This window comes from Cariama cristata, unplaced genomic scaffold (assembly GCF_000690535.1).
Source record: "Cariama cristata isolate BGI_N322 unplaced genomic scaffold, ASM69053v1 scaffold6083, whole genome shotgun sequence".
Lineage (NCBI taxonomy): Eukaryota > Metazoa > Chordata > Aves > Cariamiformes > Cariamidae > Cariama > Cariama cristata.
In genome coordinates, this window is record NW_009610053.1 from 30,001 (window position 1) to 49,032 (window position 19,032).

At 40.0% G+C, this 19,032-nt stretch overlaps 1 protein-coding gene across 1 annotated transcript in view; it reads right to left on the bottom strand.

The window, feature by feature from the left end:
• The window catches only part of NFIA (nuclear factor I/A), a gene marked incomplete at both ends in the record, with an annotated part of 125,853 nt that overhangs the window by 9,421 nt on the left and 97,400 nt on the right, over nt 1-19,032 (bottom strand). The window contains one exon of the mRNA XM_009697747.1: nt 373-536. Coding sequence (XP_009696049.1) covers nt 373-536 — 164 coding nt within the window. The remainder of the gene's footprint in view (nt 1-372; nt 537-19,032) is intronic.

A 19,032-nucleotide genomic window follows, 5' to 3' on the forward strand; every position in this document is an offset into this window, starting at 1 on the left:
CACTCTCCCCTGAACTTCAGAAATAATTAATAAAAATTATTCTGCCATCATATTTTGTTAACCCTAGTTCCACTAGGGTTACAACGCATGCAGCAAAGTCATTTGTGGAGGGACCCAAAAGGTCACTGTATCACCAGCTTCTCTGACAGTTTAAGTTAATTTCACCACAATGTGGTCGAGTGGTTTTTTGGGGAGGCTTTTTGTTGTTTTTTTAAAATATTTTTGCAGTAGCAATTTTTTTTCTCTTCCAACGACTATTCGAGGTGTGTTCCTGTATGCAACACGCTGTTAAAATAATCCCGTGGTTAATTTTACATAGGACAAACACTTCTGAAGAAATAAAAACGGCTTCCTTACATTTAGGAACCCCACCTGTCCAGCCTGCTGACCAGCGTCGGGGCAGACAAGTTGGACAAACTCTTTCAGAGTCTCCTGAGGATGATAGCGGATTGCTGGGTGTGAGAAGTATGGCCCAGGCTGTTGAATAATGGGTGATGTTGGAAAATGAAGAGTCGATGGTGTTGCATGTGGACTTGCTATAGGAAAGAAAACAAAGAAGTTATATAGAGTTTTGCCTTTGGAAAATAAAACAGTTTAAATCTACTGTAGCTTTACTTTTAGTCTTTTTTTGAATGTACAGTACTGTTTATACATCTGATCTTCACAATTAATATATCAGACCACATTGTGTCCTATGCTCACTTCAGCTAGATCCTGAAAGAGAACGGAGCCAGACATTTTGAAAGATTTTCTGTATTTTTAGTGGACACATATAAAGGAATCAGCAGTCCTTTGTGAAAGTGAAAACTATCCATCACCTTAAGAGCAGTCCTCATCAATCAGGCAATAAAAAAATGTATTTGGGAGATTAGGGTTGATTTAACTGACATTTCATGTAACTTGGATTTGCACATGTGAATCCATTTTATATTATACTATATATGGTTGATAATTTAATGATGGTCTAACACTTCCTGTTGTTGGGGGTTTTTTTCCACCTCAGTTTAGGAACATTTATTTTAAGTAACGTGTTTTCATCTAATGAACATGCACAAAGTGGCAAGATCATTTTGAAAATTACATTTACATTTCTCCTGAATAATGTTAGGTTCAAATCTTCAGCAAGCCCCAGCTTCCATTCAGGGATGAAGTTTAATTTGGTGAATTTATGGGCCAACAAGCCAGCTGGAAAATGTACTACAGTGAAGGTGTAAAGTACACAAGTCCATTGGCAATGCGAGATTTTACTCTCGGCTGATTTCAGCAGAACTACAAGTGCAGCTGAAGAGCCTTATGCTCTCCTACATTATGTGACACCTTTGCCCAGTTCCTTGGCCTTCAAGATATATTGGGTTGGACCCTTAGCTGACAGTACTTTCCACTGTTAGTTGTCACCATGAGGTAGCAACTGCTGCCACTCATAGTGCTATGAATTCTCCCTTTCTCCTCTAAAATGAGAATTCACTCTTCCTTTAGAATGGCCAATTAATCTGGTTGCGGATAAGCTCATCTGTAAATCATAGTTTATTTCTCACCAAACAGTCTTCATTACATCCCTGTTGCTCCCTCCCTTGGCATGCTATGCTAGTAATCTTTCAAGGGTGTCCACGTGCACATACTGCACTTGTACACCACACATCACCGACTGGATCAAGGGAGGTAATATCCTACAGAAACTCATGTGTTGGCTTTGAAGTAAGTTAAATATACAAGAGGGGAAAAAAAGCCTTTGGCACTTTTCGAAAAATTGCAGAGATGCAGGAAAGTTAACTAAAATCAAATACAAATGAGCAAACACTCATTTCATGAGGAATGTTATGAAAAACCTTCAGTTAAATAAAAGCTAAAATCTGCTTCTTAGTCTTGTTCATCTCCAGTTTAATAATGTGACACTTTATTAATAAGTTTTTTCTTAAGCATTATTAAACCATTAGCAAACTCAGAGCCTGAAGATGTGGATAAAACATGTACTCAGAGACAGCAGCAAGGAAACCTACTGCATTATCCTATAAGCATTCATTAAGGGCTGGCTGGGCAGCACTTCTATGTACTTCTTTCTCCACGACTGGATAGGAATGATTGCCTTGACACCACCACCAAAAAGAGCTGCACTCATGCCTGGCGTGCTCATATGGGATGAATATGAAGCTCTCATCCTTGCCATGAAAAGCTCCCTTCTATCCTTATTAACCCTATAAGTCTTCCCAGGCTACTCCCCTTAATACTATTTAAAATACTCACAACAGAAACACATACTAAGTGTGTGCTACTAAACGGGAAAACACCACTGAAAGCAAGCATGGAGATGAGCAACCAAAAGGTAGCATGCAGCCATCAGCTATCTCTGATCAAAGTAGATGCATATCCCGAGAAACTCTTCAGAAAGCATGGGCTATACCTATCTTACAACAGCTAGATACTGTGGCGTGTGGGCTGCACTGGAAAACAGTGTTTTCCCAACAGCCGTGCTAGGTCTGCAGTGATGCACTTGGGAACAGGCAACAAGAAGCAGCATATCCCACGCTCCTTGTTATGGAAATGCTGACAGTTATTCCATGGCCAAGGCAAACACCTGTGGGCCCAGCCTGTTCAACCTGTCTGCACATCTGGGCTTATCTCTTGTTTTTTTACAAACCCAGCTAATTATTTCTTATTCACTTTTAAGACAAATAGTTTTGTTCTGAGTTTGCATCTTAAATTATAGTATATTTGAAAACCCCTCAGATAAAGAACCCGAATCTTCAAAGGAAGAAAGGAAGGCTATTTTCCTGTCCCCAGATTCCTGGGAGAGGCTGTAACTTTGAAGTTGCTATTAAAGGTAGAGATAATGTGGGATTCACCTTAGTAAATGTGTCAACCATGGAGCTAATTATCTATGGAGAACTAAACAGAACTAATGGTGTCTAAGGAGCCATTCATCTCACCCGAAAATAGACCACTGCCTTTGACTAGACTTCACTGACCACACTGACTGGCTCACCAGTGGACGTGAAGGGAGCCCACTGGTACAAGCTCCGAGGTAGGTACCTCCAGTCTATGCATGCACCTTCAGTGAGGTGAATTCCACCTGAAGTATCAGCCTCCGATCTCACTTACACCAACCCCTGAGGTCTAACTCCTTTAATGGCGCTTACGTCATAGCTACTTTACAGGTATGAATGTATCACCACCTTCTCCAGCAAGCAACAGTCATTTTAGAGCTTGTCAAAATATTTTGGCATGGTTCGACTAAAGTTGGTGGTAAGCATTTTGATGACTACAACAAAATTTTCATTAGCATACAACGTGTCTGTCCTTTTTTGATATAAAACTTATTCTTCCTCTCTTTCTTCACATCTCCTTTTATAATTTCCCCCTTCCTTGTATGTCAAATGGAAGATGAATGACAAAGATAAGAGTAAGAAATGAAAATTTATGTGGCAAACATCTAATTAAGTAGAAAATAGATCGGGATTTTTTCAAACATTTACAAAAAAAAATTCATTTTAGCACCAGCTCTGTTAATACTACTTGAAATTGTTATGTAACTGCATTGTCCTTTGTACACATCTGGGAACAAATCCGTTCCTTTTCCTCTGCTGGGTGAAAAGGAGCTAAAAATGCCACTTCAATCAAAGGAGAAGGAATAAAAAATTGTACCCAGGGAACCTGTGGGAATTCAAAGCTAGGCCTGAGATGACATTGTATTTAGCTTTTCCAAGGTATGACTCTTCACTTAATAATTTAATTTGCTATATCAGAGATGTGTTATGGTTATTAGAAATACTCATAGGCATTTAAGTAGTGGGTCTTTCTCTGTTGCCTTGACCTCCTCAGCATGTCAGGGTAGAAACTGGAAGTTTCTACCAGTGATCTTCCAAAAGAGGGAGAGAAGAAAAATGAATGTAGAAATGATGAACAATAATTCAGGAAGGTAAAGCGTCACAAAAAGGAGAAAGTGGTTCCTCTCTGGAGTCTTGGCCAACTCCTCAGCACAGCCTCAAAGGGCTTTCTGCTGATCATGGGAAAGACTGGGGGAAGGAAACAAGACCAAATATGCATCAGTCCTCAGTCTGTGCCACATACTGACGTGGAGGGTTCGTTTTCTCAAGAGTAGATGGATTAGCATAAGAAATAACGAATGGAGTAAGGATCTCCAAAAGGTTTGTTTCTGCAGTCTCTGACTGGGAAATACCAAATTTCTGAAGCAGCAAAATGAAGGACTGTTTGATAAGAGGAAGAATCTACCACTATTAAACCACTCAACATTACAAGTGTGCCTGCCTTATACTAGAGAGAGGGAATTAAATGCTAAAGTCTAAAAACTGCTGGCCCAGATACAGACCATTACTCCGACAGCTGTGTTCTGGTCACCAACTCTGGTGTATGCAAAAATGGCCTTTCAAACAAGTTCTTAGTGCAGAACACAACCATGTTTCCAAATATATGGAACCTCACAAACATTTTTAATCAGTTAAAGGACATGAGGTAGCATAGCAGGTTGCTGTTTTCCCTTTTTGCCTCTAAAAGGGGCAAGTGATCATGGACAAGCCCCTTCAGTCATGATTTTCAGAAACGCTTAATAAAAATCATGAAGTCATTGCTTTTGAAAACCATGCCTAGAGTGATGCAAATTTTCCTGTATCTAAGAAGGGGCTATTACTACTTATGTGCTTCTGATGGGATATTACAAGTCTTAATCAGTGATTGTAAATTCTTTGAGATCTTCAAATGGAAGATAAAATAGGCCTTTGTCTATTATTTATTTACTTATTGACTTATTATTTATGTATCCCTAAGCAGCTCCATGCTGCCAAACCATATTTCTCTTGGCGTCTTTCAGCCTGTGACATTTATATTTTATTATTGACCTCACAAAATGACATAAAATATAAGTTCTACAACCTATGAAAATATGTGTATTCCAGATCAGAACTTCATTTCTACCTGCTGTAGGTATGGAGGAGTTGGACGATCTGGCGTTATTAAATCTGTTATTTGTGTGTGGGGGTTGGAAGCAGGAATTATCCTTCCATCTCAAGGCAAGCATAAATATTTCAAAGCACACATGATTCTAATTCCATTGAAGCTCATCTGAAACATCCCAGACTTTTTATTGAAAATGAGATGATAATGTATGGTGGCCTGCAACAGATACACCAGTGTTTTAAAACTACTGCAATTGGGCCAAGTAATTATGCAGTACAGCTGTTGCGTGCTATACTGGCTTTTTTAGTGTTTTATGAGTTAGTGGTGCTGTGCAGCACCGAAGTAAGGGGATTTTTCAGAACGCTGAATTCAAATGTCTAATTATGCAAGCCTGTCTTGTCTTTTCCCTTCTTGATTTGTAGTAGCCAATAACAAACTAAGTAACCAATAAAATAAGTTGCATTCATTGATTAGGTTAGCACTTCACATGTCTAAGGCAAATGAAGAAGAGCCAAAATTGTGAATTCTATTCAACTGAATGATCAGATAATAAAGAATCAGTTAATCTGAAACAGGTTATAGTTCTCTTCAGATATTTAGTACCCTTCTCAGGCCCTTCTCCTGAACAAAGGAGCAGTTTTAATAAAGACGCATGGGATCCTTTTTCCCAGGGAGTGCTCACTGATGTTGTAAAGGGGCTTTGTGATCCCACCTGCAGTGCTCAGACAGATTTCTCCACCAGCACAGCCCAACATATGGGGGAGACATATTGATCCATCCACCTTCCATCTCCTCTTCCAAAAAGCCTTGCCAGCCCCTTCAAGTCCAGATGACTGGATGAAATTTCTTTCTTCATAAAGTCGTTTGAAGTCTTTGAAAGGGTCATTTAGTGTTGCTTTTCTCCTGCTCAGGAAAAGTCTACTATCACCCTGCACTCCTTGCCTGTTGAAAGAAGCAGTGGTCTAGGGAATCAAACCCACTGTTCCTTCACAGACAGAAGGGCTAGTCCATCAGATCAGGCCAAAAGTGGATTGGCCTCACTAGGGCGCAACGCTCAGATACCTCCTCTATAAGTTGATAATCAAGTTTACTAATAGCTCATTAAACATTGATCAATCTTCCTAGAAATAGTAACATTATAATCATAATGAAACAGGATCATTTTTATCAGCTTGTTTTTGAGGCCATTATAATTGGCTTCATTACAATTAAGAAAGTATTTTTTAAAAAGTCATTTCCCTGGAAATGTTATAGAACAGTTAGTTCTGCTAGATATTTCCACTTCAGGCTTCTAAGTTGCTTTAACTCCCTGCGTGCCGTAAGCCTTCTCCTAGTATTTAAGTGATGCAAGTGCCAGTTCAAATTATGCAAGATGTATCCCACCCTTTGTACCCCAAAGGTACTTACACTGAAAATTGACCATATTAGAGGACTAATTGGCTAAGCCACCATGCTGGCTGATGTGAAATGCTTTCAAACACCATGAAACAGCTGTGTTTATCGGAAATATGAAGAGTGACTTTTTAATAAGGAGATCTGGCAATAATCCAAATTTGTTGAAAGGAACTTACACTTCTGTGTATAATACAATACAAGAGGTAAAAAATAGAAGCCTAAAACAATAGCTTTAAGCCCGCAGATTTTTGTGATGAAAGCAGTTACCCAAACAAGAAAAAAAATAATTAAGAAACTTGGGCTGGGATTTGCAGAGGTCCTGAGAGAATTCATTAACTGCTTTTGAATTTCAATGGGAGCTGCGTCCCCGTAACTCTTTCAAAGGTTTCTGAAAGTCTCCATTTTTCTTACTCCCCATTAGGAATAGACTTTAGGGTGTTAAATGTAGAGCAATCTCTTTTTCAGGTTAGCAAGGACTTGCCTCTACTTAAATACTGAGCTACTGAGGGTAAGACTGACCAGACCTAGGACCAGCCCTTTGAAGGGAATTCAGATCACTGGAAAAATTAAGTATTGCTTAAGTCCCGTAATGGTGCAAAGGGGCTGTTTAGTAATGTGTCTGTCAGGTCCATGGATGAGCTACATTCAAACTGATCCCGTCTTGCATTCCCATATTAGTGACAAGGCTGGGAAATCATGGGGCGGGAGAACAAAAATAGGCCTTACTCTCTTAGCATGGCTAAAATTTAGGTATCACTGATACTTACTTCCACATTATGTAGGCAAGCATAGATGAAACATTCAAAATATAATGTAAACAGCTGACCAATGGAAGAGATATACAAATGCCCTAAATATGATGGATGGAGGATCTGTTCCGGCCCACGGAGAAGGGCTGAACTGCAGAATATCCATTTCTCAGCTCCAGAAGTCAAGTGCAGGTGGTTGGCTAAGCACTGCTGAAAAAACAGACCCATGGTATCTTCAAGTCAGGGCTGGCTATCAGCTCCTTTTTGCTGCTCTGAAGACCAGAGTGGTATAAGGCACCTGGACCCTTTGGTCAGAAATACTCTTTCTGTAAGAGATTTTGCAGTAGCAAGTGGGAGGCAGAAGGACATTTTGCCCACAGAGTTCCTAGCAAAAGGGAAACATACTTAAAGCTGTGCCTGGGCACAGGGTTTATTGGTGTACCCTGGATTGTTGAGTATTACAGGCTGCTTTTGAAAACCTGTAGAGCTGAACTGAGTGCTTTCCAGATTCTGGCATAGGCAGGGGGCCAGTTAAGTTAGCTATTTTGAGCAGATTGTTTTAAAACATGTCAAAATTCTTCTGCCTTTGAGAGATCAGAATACTATAGAACTCGTTACATAGGTACAGAAATAAAAATCATACCTATAGAAAGCACTGCTCCCTTCCAAGACCATAGCTAGACGTCAAAAAACCTAATTTAACCTATTTGTAGAACTCCTACTTCACTTCAAATGCTGGCAACTTTTGCATATTGTTATTGTTTTTAATACACACGATGTATTCCCATATATAAGATAAAAACTACTGCTAGGAGAATATATCATGTCTTTCTTATAATGAAATGCAGTTGATAAGTTTACAATAGAAATGTAAATTCTCTTAAAACCCACAACCTTTATATGTGTGATGATATAATTCTGCTTTGATACTAAAAAGGGCATGGTAATGGAATCTGTGACTTTGGAGTGATATATTGCTGTTAAGTTAATAGGACTCCACATTCCCATTTCTAATATCAGTGTTTTTTCCCCCCTTTCATTCTGTAGATGGTAAGCTGATACTACATAAACATTGTTAAAGCTATAGTTCCACGCTACAGTAATTCACTTAACTTTAACATGATTTATGGTTCTGTCAATAGAGGAGGTTGAAAATCCAGAGCTCTGATGCTTAAACATGGGTTCCATATTTAAAGCAATAATGTGCTTTTTGTGTGTGTCTGAAGCTAGAAGAATTTAGCATAAAGCAGAGATAAAAATATTATAGTTCACTGCACTGTTTAAAGCATATAGTTTAACTTCACGGATACATCAAAGAGAGCAAGGAAACTGAACACAGAATCAGTAAAAGAATGGGTAAAATACTTTGTTCCTGCAGCACTTTATTTTTATATTATTTTTTAGGGATGCATGAAATCCTATTAGTATTTTTAACACTCCCCTTTTTTCATTCTTTTACTCAGTTAGATCAGCTCCTTTTGTCAGGATGAGTTTAAATCTGGGTCCACTGTGTTAATCACCCCCCATTCTTCTTTCTGGCACTTACCCTCCAGGCATTTTGCCTCTTTAGGAGATTAAGCGACCAAGTCATCTTGTTGCTCTAACATGTCCTCACTGGAGCAACATATTAACACAACTCCTCTGCAAAAGAGCCCTCTTCAGAAGTTTGCTGCAGGGATGACAAATTAACCCAGCATGGTGTCCCACACATCTATCTCAGTACAAATTATTAGTGTAATAGAGCTTTTAGTTATGCATTTATCTAGTAATTATTGAACGGTTATACAAAACGAAGCTGAGCAATCATGGCCCTTTATGAGGCAATCTCAGTGGGTGGTCTTACAGTTAATTTAGGATAGGACTGTCTAAGCAGTTCACTCACACACAAATTAGCTGAACAGCCTGCTCCTTTAAATATTTCCTATGTCACAGGCTAACTCTTTACAATACAACAAAGGTAGAGTTTTAATTACACGGTTCCTGACTTTTGTTTAGCTGAAGCTTTAACCGTTTGCAAGCCTTCCTCTCTGCCCTCCCCTGCCTGGGATATGGGAGTAGATGGCAGTTTGGGTAGGATATCTCGTAATTACTAAACCCTGACCTTGAGGCCATCTGTTAGGAAACTGTTTTTCCTTCAGCGTCATATTATTTCAAAGTGAGTGGAGAAAATAAAAATCTTCACCTACACAGTCAGCTATCCTGCTATTGTAAACTGGAGCATTGCTTTTTGCTGTCGCAAAAGCGACGCTCATCTGTTGGTCAGTGTTACGCTATTTATGGTTTCTACTCAACTTTCTTACCCTTGTGGTATGGCGCTCTCCTCTTTTGGTTGTCTTCCATTACCATCCCCTGATCTGAGGTGTCTCTTTTGGAATGAAGTCACACCGCTTTGTTTTGTGTCAAAATTCAAAGGGGAGTAGAAGGTTACGTTAGTCTGCCAGCTGACAGCATCGAGGAGCAGCCACGGATAGTTGTACGGAATAGGATATTACAAAATGTCCTTTTTACACTGTGCAGCTCCGGAGTGAGTGAGCAGGAATTATCACTTTGATTTGCTTGAACCTGGTTGACAGGACAGCTAACAGGCACTGATATTTTGGTGGCCCTGTGGAGAGTTTTGATAGAGAAGGGCACAGTGTCTTCCCAGATATGCGACAAAGTTTTTGCCACTTTGGCACGCACAGAGAGTACTGTCCTGCAGAGCTCCCCTGGCAGGCCTTGTCCTGATAAAAATCTCAATGGCAATGCTTATTATAGGGGAAATTAATATAATGGGAACTACTCCACTACTTGACTTTCAGCCCTTCTTTTTCTGCTCACACACCCACTTCCTTGGGTTCTTCCCTTTGTGCTGTATTTCTTGTTTCTTGTAATGGTGTTTCTCCTTCATTTATGTTCCTAACATACCATCTCATTCTTGTTTTTTTCTCTCATTGCCTTTTCTTCCTTGATTTTTGGCTTGCAGGATCTATGCTGTCATATTCTGTGGAAATGCTTGAATGCTCTACAGCACAGGCTGCTGTGTATCCTAGGTTTACAAGATCGTGGTCAATGTAACGTTTCAGCCAGCTCCAGATATAGTCACCAGAGTGTAAGTAGCAATACATGGAAGCCTAAAACCACTTATGTAAATACCACTGTTACCCATAGTATTTAAATCCTTCACCGTCTAGTAAAGAGTTCAAGTGGGCTAATGTCTGGGAAACTTTGTAAGATGCCAGCCATACACGATGGCTTTGCAGTACTGGAGTACTGTGGTGAGCACACTGACCACCAATAATCTAACTTGCAGGTAACAAAAGTATGCTGCGTAGGAGATAGCGATCTAACTGCTTGAGTTTTCAATGCTTTGAAATAAATTCTAAAACTGATAGTGATGCTAAAGCCACCCCATAGGTGATCAATTTACCATCTGCCAGACACTGAATCCTAACCACACTGGTCCAGAGAAGACATATGGTGCATTCATAAAGTCATGCCCAAAAAACTGCCATCATCAAGTGAGGCTCCATGAATCACTTTGCTAGCTTATCACCAAAGAAACTTGGATCTTACCACCATCTGTTGGAACTACTGAGGAGTCACTGAAGCATTGGCATCCATGCGCCAGCACTCACTGCACATCTGGTCCTTTGGTCAGCCAGCTCAGATCCTCTCTGCTGGCTACTGCCCAGCTGGGCTGAGTACTGGCAGCAGCACCAATGCAGATAGGAAATTAGTGCACAACCTTCTACAACACAGTACAGCACAGACAATTTCATGAGAGCAGAGGTTTTCCAACTGGTTCATTGAATGGAGCACCTTATAGCTAAGAAATCCTCTTAAGGATCTACTCCTCCTCCAAGATGACTCCTTGCGGAGATCACTGGGAAGGGCACTCAGTATCCTGGGATACCCCAGCATAAGACGTCCACTGTGTTCTAAGGAATGTTCGGAAGCATGTGAAAGATTCGGGAATATTCCTGAGAAGTTATAAATCACTGGTTGTCAATGACAACACCTGCCATGAATAGTCTACAGCTTCTTCTCTGCTGTCTATTTTGATCATGCTTTACAAATGCATCTCATATACGCATCCAAGTGATAAACTTGCACATATGAACATCAGAAGGAGACTGAACCTTCTTGTAATCGTTCAGTTGGCTGAGGAGCTTACTCTGATGGTGACCTAGTTACTCATGACTTTCCTGCTCTGAAATACCTCTGCAGACTGAAGATTAAGTCCTGCTCTTACTTTTCTGAAAACAACTGACCATTTACGTAATGCATATGTATCCAAACAGAATGCAATGTGTGCACTATATTCTAGCCATCATTTCTGCAGAAAGGTACAGTAACTAATGGTGGATATGAATTGCTCAAAGATTATATCCTCTTATACGATTGCATTATACTCTTCATGTTGTGACTTTTGATACCTGAAAAGCTTCTCTCTTCTGCTTACCGTCCTAAAGTACACTGGAGGGAACGGGATAAAGAACAAAGCTGGATTTGCAGAAAATAATCCATCTATCACCCTTTACTAACAGAGCAATTGTTGCAGAAGAGAAATAAACACAGCTAGTGTGCTGCGGAAGAAGAATACTGAAGAGGAATGTCCAAAAAGAACAAAGTCTGGAACAAGATTTTTCCAGGATGATGACGCTTAAAGAATCCATGGACGGATTCAGAGGGATTTTTCCTGAAAGTCTGTAAGATTTTGTGAACCAACATAAAATACATAATGCTTCTAAGTGACGTGGCAGAAGAACAGTTTTTGCTTAACCTTTTAGGAACCATGATGATTAGAAACTGTGTTACTTCTTTATGGAGTTAGTAAAGACATCTCCTTCCAAACAAACAAAATTTGGGAACTCTAGTCACCATATTTGCTCATTCAAATTCTGGCTGTCTTTGAATGTTCTTCTCACATAGCTGATGGAGATTGCCCAGTGCACAGAAAAAGTCTTGTTAAAACAGACTGTAGATGAGATTTAAACAATACCTCACGAGTGATACATTTCCTCTCTCAACCACACAAAAATCCAAAACACAGAGGGTCTAAACAGGGGCAGAGATAGGCATTCAATGATCTTAAAAAATAAGTGTGAGGTAAAATATAGCTAAATACAGAAAGGCCTATTAACTAATCAATCAGCAGCTCAAATCTAAAACGCTGAACTTCTAGAAGACAGGAATTCAGAGTCACCTGATGTGCACTGAATATAATGTTAATGGAACATTCCTATTATTCACACTTATATCACCAATTATCAAAGCTTTTAAAAGCAGATATATTTGCCAGATAGCTCAGATCCAAATTTCAAGGGAAATCTGTATAGAACTCAGATGCCTAAATGTCTTCTGAGGATCTAGGTGTGTGTCTAAGGGTAACAAATAATTTTTATGGAATTAACCACAACAAATCAAACTACAATAAGTAGATTTAACAAAGCACAAAAAACCATGAAGTGCAATTCTGTCCTCGCTTCAACTTAGCGCAGTTCCACTGCTTCACACTGCATCACCTGGACTGTGCAAAAAGGCTCCTCCTGCTTTATGCTGCCCTCAGTAAAACCACCCTAATGCCAAACAGACATTTCAAAATAATTTCTAGTATGAATTGCTAATATGCCTTTTTATGCTTCACCATTCGACCAATTCCTTAATAATCTGCTCTAAATGAGACAAAATTTCATAGCAGAAAGAAACATGTCACAACCATTCATTCCTATTTTTATATCTTCCAAAGAGGTTTGTAAGAAGATTCATTCATTTGTGTATATTACTATGCCCAAGTGAGTTCCTTTTCAAATGTGAACGGAGTATTGTGTTTAGTTTTCTAGGCTAAATGCAAATGCATCCTTCTAACAAAAATGCATAAGCACATCGAGACCCAGAGGACATCTCTTTTACTTGCAAAGCCATTCAAAAGAGTACTGTGAAGAAAACTAGCCAAAGTATTGCAGGAACCAACTTCCAAGGAGTGCCCTAACAAGGCGGTTCTTCAGTACGCTAACACCAACAAGATGAGCACTAAATGACTGGCAGAAACAAAGCCGTAGTGCTGGAAGACAGGTGTGGTTCAGAAGTGAGTGATGGGTTCCTATCTCGAGCAGTTAGACTGGATCTATGTTATGAACGGAGACAAGCAGAAGACACTCTAACACATTCTGTCCCTTTCCCCACCCTCTTCAAATAAAACCCCAAGCCCCCAGAAACCAGCGTTTCCACCTTCAGCACTGTTGAGTGGTCATCAGGAGTTCTACCAAACAGCCCAGCCTAGCAAAACCAAACACAGGTCTCGACAACTAAAACCTCTGGGTTATCCAGCTTCTGTCTCTCACTGGGTGGCTGACACACGACGATGACTTTCCGTGGAAAGGCGCTGGGACGGACACTGGGTGCCGTAGCTAACGTTTAAGCTGCCTGGGGGCTCTTGGGTTAGGCCTCACCTCTGGGTCCTGTAATGACAGGTCGATGGTGCTGTGTGAAAGCCGTTCCAAGGGAGGAGGTCTGCGAAGGCGAGGGACTGCTGAAACCAGACTTCTCTGACTTCTTTAATGTAGTTGGCGATGGAAAAAAAATGATTGATAAGTGCAATTTAATAATGCTAGGTCATGGAACGACAGCCTATGCATTGTGAAAGTGGGTGCAGAAGCAGCTAGATAAACTTAAAGGACAAATGAAATGGAATACAACAGCAAGCTGAAAGCTTACTTTTATTTGTGGTCTTTTTTGAGGCAGAAGCGGCCAAGGTTTGCTCTGAGCAATGAGTACTAAAAGGCAGCCATATTTTTCTTTTAAATCTGAGATATGGATAAGATGCAGCTTATTATTGCTACTGAAACCTACTCTGCTTTATTTTTAGAAATCTGTAATAGCTGGAGCATTTGGATTTTTACAGGCTTTTTATGAGTTCTGTCTTTCACTCACTGGTTTAGTAGATTATTGCAAATGGATCTTTTAAATGTGCTGCACGACTCAAGGCACAACTAGAGAATGAAGTTTTCTGAGTTCAAACTCTGCCTCTCCTTACTCTCTTGACTTCAAAGCTATTTGAAAGTAATATATTTATGTGGTTCCCTTTTGCTTTCAAATTCTTTTAAAGGGTGAATGGTATTTGTGTCTTGATATTAGAAGCCACACTGGAATTATTTCAGAGTTGTTATTATGCCCTTGAACTATATCAAAGGCTTCCAATGAAAATCAGCGTTAAGTTGCCATTGGGTGAAACCTCTCCCATGGACAGGCAGAAATGGTGTAATGCTAATATGACCGGTTGGTTATACTCTCTAACAATAACTCCTGTTGATAGCATATCAAGCCCGTGGCACCAAAGAAATTAGTGGAATGAATATATTGCAATAGGCTCTTAAAATTTGAGCCTTTTCTGCATATGATTTATGCTTGGATAAAAGAATATTACAGCATATAGATGAAGAATATGTATGTGTGTATGTTATTCTCTATATTTTTATCGTTCTAGAGGCGTATGGGTATTCTGATTATCTGCACATACTCTGAAAACACATAATTTCCAGTATATACAGTACATCAGACATTTTGCATATCCGTAGGGATATAGCAAAACAAAGGTGCAGAATAGTCAAGGTTTCAGGTGCAAAAGCAAAATATCAGATAATGTGGAAGTTGAACTTCCACTAGCAAGGTCATTCAACCTTATTTCCAACTCTGTGGTTTATAGAATTTAATTGTTAAAAAGTAGAGAGAGAGGCCTGGACAATATTATCTCTGGACGATATTATTAACTTCATATTTAATAACACTAGTTTTATAGTCCCTGGGATGTTGATTGCAATATACAGGAGCCTTCTTGTACTTTATACGCTGCACTGCTGGCGTCTTAATGGTTTCAGTGAGGTTTTGCAGTTTATATTTCAGAAAGTTAAATAAAGTAAGGGAATGGTTAGAGTTCCAGTGTCGTACCTGCAGCTTTCTGTCTCGAAACTGTTTGCTACAAGGGTTTGCTGTTGTGGTGGCTTTTTCCTCATAGCGAGAAAGGTTACAGACTTAATCTTTTAAAAATACAAGTTTAGAACTGACAGACTATTGTGCAAGAAAAATACCGGGTTGGAGTTTTTTCATATTGCTCTTAAGGACTTTGGAGTAGGGACAAAAGCAAAAAGAGTTGGTTCAGTTTGGGGGTAAGAGAGAAAAGGAGACTGAACTAAGGGATTTCAATGTAGTATTCCAATGCAGCCTGCTGAATTTCTGCTCAAATGGCATGTTTGGAGGTAACTTGGTTATTGCTCTGTGTTTGAGTGTCCATACTCAGGACAAGGATACTCAAAAGAAGTAACGGTGCTGTTGACCCATGTTTCCTTACGATGGAGGAACTGGAGATGGAAGCACCAAATGAGTGTCAACCCCAGCCCTAAACACAAAGTCCGGGGTCAGTGGCAGTATTTGTGCTTGGGAAGGGGCAGAGGAACTACGCTGCTGGCAGCAAGGCCGTGGGCACATCTTCTCTGTGCTGGGCTGTGGAAGGGGCTAGCTTTGCCCCCCAGGAACATTTTAATGTAGTAGGCTCCGTCTTTCTAAGTGCAAAATATCACGGACAGAACAAGCGACTATTTATGCACAGGGATTATCACCGTAAAATGTGCCTGCTTGTGAGCTGCTTTAACTGCAAGGTTGTGCAGCACTCTTGCGTGGAGGCACAAGGCCCTGCACACCCATGAGCAGAGATCCAGAGGGGGCATGAGTACCTCTGCCCTGGGCAAGCAACGGAGGGCCTGGAAGGAGCAAGATCTCTAAGTCTATGCACCCTATGGTTCAGCTCGCTCATGAACTCCCTCCTTTCCCCCATATCCTCTAGCTGCGTACCCTCTTCAGGGTTATGGGAAGGATAATTAAGCTTCTGAGAAAGTGAGAAAGCTTCTTTTATCACTGTACTAAAAAACCTGCTTGACTCATCTAAACCATGGTAGGGGAAGGGGCAGAGAGAACAGTGGAACATGGTTTAAAGCTGTAGCAAGTTCATGTGATTGTGTCCAAACACTGGAACTTGAGGAGCTACAGCAAAGCTGATGAATGACCTGGCACTGTGGCAATGCTGAGCTGTGTCGTGTTCATACAAGGATGGATTTTATAAGGTCGAGGAAGCTGTTTTCATGTGAAAATAGAGATTTTAATGTAAAACTATATTGTAAAATTCAGTAGAAAGACAAATTGAAGAACTGGTAATTGGTTCCTACTTTTGTTATATTTGTTATCATCATTCTGATTACCATTATTATCACTACTCTTTTTTTTATTTATTTCAGGGTATTCTGAAATGTATTGGTTTGGAACAGTCCAACTATACCATGTTTTTATTTTGTTTGAGGTTTGTAATGACACATTTTATTTTGAGTGATCATAGCCATCAGATCTCAAGAAAAAAATGGCTGCTTCCTAGTTCAGAAGAATATGCAAACAGGAGCTTAATTACATCACTTAATATTGACCAAAAGAAAGAATAAGATGAGCTTGCCAGCTCATTTCCAAAGCATGTTTTGTCCTTTAAGAGGGGAGGGTATGACAGAAAGTTAGGCAGTGCAAAGCAATTAGCATCATTCACATTTTATGTTGCGCTAGCATGGTGCTCTAGCAGCAAAATTCAAACATTCTTTGAATGGGTTAATAAAAGAAGAAATACAGTCGGCATGCAAGAAAAAGGTTTCCAAGAACAAGCCAAAATATGTCCCATTCTTCTAAATTTATCACAGCCATGTCACATTATCCTTGAGACTGCCAGGAATGTCAATTTTTTTGCAATTTAAAAAAAATATCTCATTTAGCACCATATGTTTGGTTAATGTGCCTGATATATCCTGCGTATTCTTTAGTCCATCCATTTCTAATACTCATTTTCTTTTTTTCCCCCCTTGCTAAGCCATATGTTACAACGCTGGTCATTCTATCGAAGCTCCTTTCAGGAGCTGAGAGCAAGAGCGAGGGAACTCTGGTTTAACCACCCAGAAAAATTCAAATCTGATACTACAAGTCTCACTCTTAGGTAAGCAGTCTCAACACTTGAGTTAGCAGTGTAGGTGCCCGGTGCCTATGAAAATCAGGCTGCCTATGAGATGGCAGGCTGTATATTAACAACTGTGAGGCAGGAACTAAGATAAATGACTAAATATGGAATTAGGTGTTTAATTTTTGGCACCCATGTTTGAGACTCTTGGCTAGTTTTAAAGGTCTTCTGTTTCATACCTAATGAGTTTTAACGCATTTAGTGGTCCCCAGTCCGCAGCTTCCCCTCCTGTGTTGCTCAGGGATGCAGGAAATTAAAAAGTTAAAACTGAAGCTACCCTGGGCAGAGCGCAGGGAGGATGCTGCTGCCTCGCACGGCTTTCCTCAGCATTGTTCCCAAGAGCTAATGAATATTGGGGACCAGCGCACCAAAGGCCAGATTTCAGCACTTCCCATGGCCCCAAGGAAGGGGCAGTGCCAACTCCTAAGGACACCTCTGAGTCTCGACTCTCCTCTGTCCCCTCTCTGGTGCAGGGCAGCAACGAATTACAATATCCCCCAACTCATCTCAGCTGCGCTGGCCGGTGAATAGGGAATGGAGCCAACGATCCTCCCCGTTCCCTGCCTCTTTCTGTCCATCTGCTCTGAGCAAGGAATAAACAAGAACAGCCAGAAATACAACGGCTGGGTAACCCAGGTGGGGCTTAAAAGTGTTTCTTACTATTCTGTGTATAGGACTGTTGTCCAAATCACAGTCACACCTGGCACTTTCAGGAGACACAGATTTCATAATTCAGGTCTGAGTCTCCTCTGAACGTTATTTAGAGTGCAAGAGAAGAAAATCAGACTTAGTCTATTTTCATCTTATTGCAGCCTTTAACTACAGAATAAATGGAAAAGTTAATTGCTAAATAAAAAAGAAAATAAAGGGATTTGTGGCATAAAACACAGATGGAAGTCTGAGTGGGTGTGTTGCTTTAACTTACTGTACTTGTGCTCATGTGATTCTGTAAGTCTATGTATGCCAAACATATATGGTCTTAGCCTGCTCCCACTAACATGAATCTGGACAGAGGGAACCAGATCAAAGACCATGATGGTGCTAAATGGAACAAGATGTGTACTTTCGTATTTTTTTCCAAAAGGAAATATTAATTTGACATTGGTTTTTCAGTTGAAAAGAATTTTAATTGCAGTACACAATAAGCAGAAAATTCAGACAACAATAATCTTGAAACTGTTAGCAGCATTATATTTCTATCAAGGAGTTTGTGTGCCTTTTCAACATTAGAGCTTTCTGAATTTTCATTAATTTGGCATTTCCCTAAACACACAAGTTATTTTGTTCATTCCACATCATGCATCACACCCTTCTGCTCAATGCATAATGCAAGCGTAAATGGGATCCTTGTCCTTGAGAGACTCTGGTTACTGGAGCCATTGCACGGATGTTGAAGTCCCGCAGTAAGACTTTCCAAAACTCTGCACTTCGCAAACCTCCAGCCCAAGTTTAATCAGTGAGTGCACAGGAATACTTCGTGTTCCTCATCTTCTAAGGGGCACTGGAGCATTGTGATGGTTTTAATTCCTCTACCTCCTTATGTTTGCCAGTACTAGAAATGCACCACATAAGAGTCTTCCTTGAGTACAGCTAAAGATCTTCAAATTTTCATGTATGAGGCTGATATATATTTAAATGAACCAGAAAATGATGCGTGAGAATTGAATGCACAAATCCTTCCCAGAACAAATAAATACCTATGAACCTATTTTCCACATACCTATGCACCTTACTAACAGAAGTACTGAAATCAGGATTAACTTTGATGGAGTGAATGGAGTCACAGCAGTGTAAGAGGAGAACAACTCCCCTTCTCTCCAAATCTATAGCTGTATCTGTATCTATAACTGTATATCCATCCAATTTCACTTGACTAATTACTAACAGTATTCTGACTGCACACATCTTAAACAATAACTCCATCTCAAGCTAGCCACATTGCTAGGTCAGCTAATA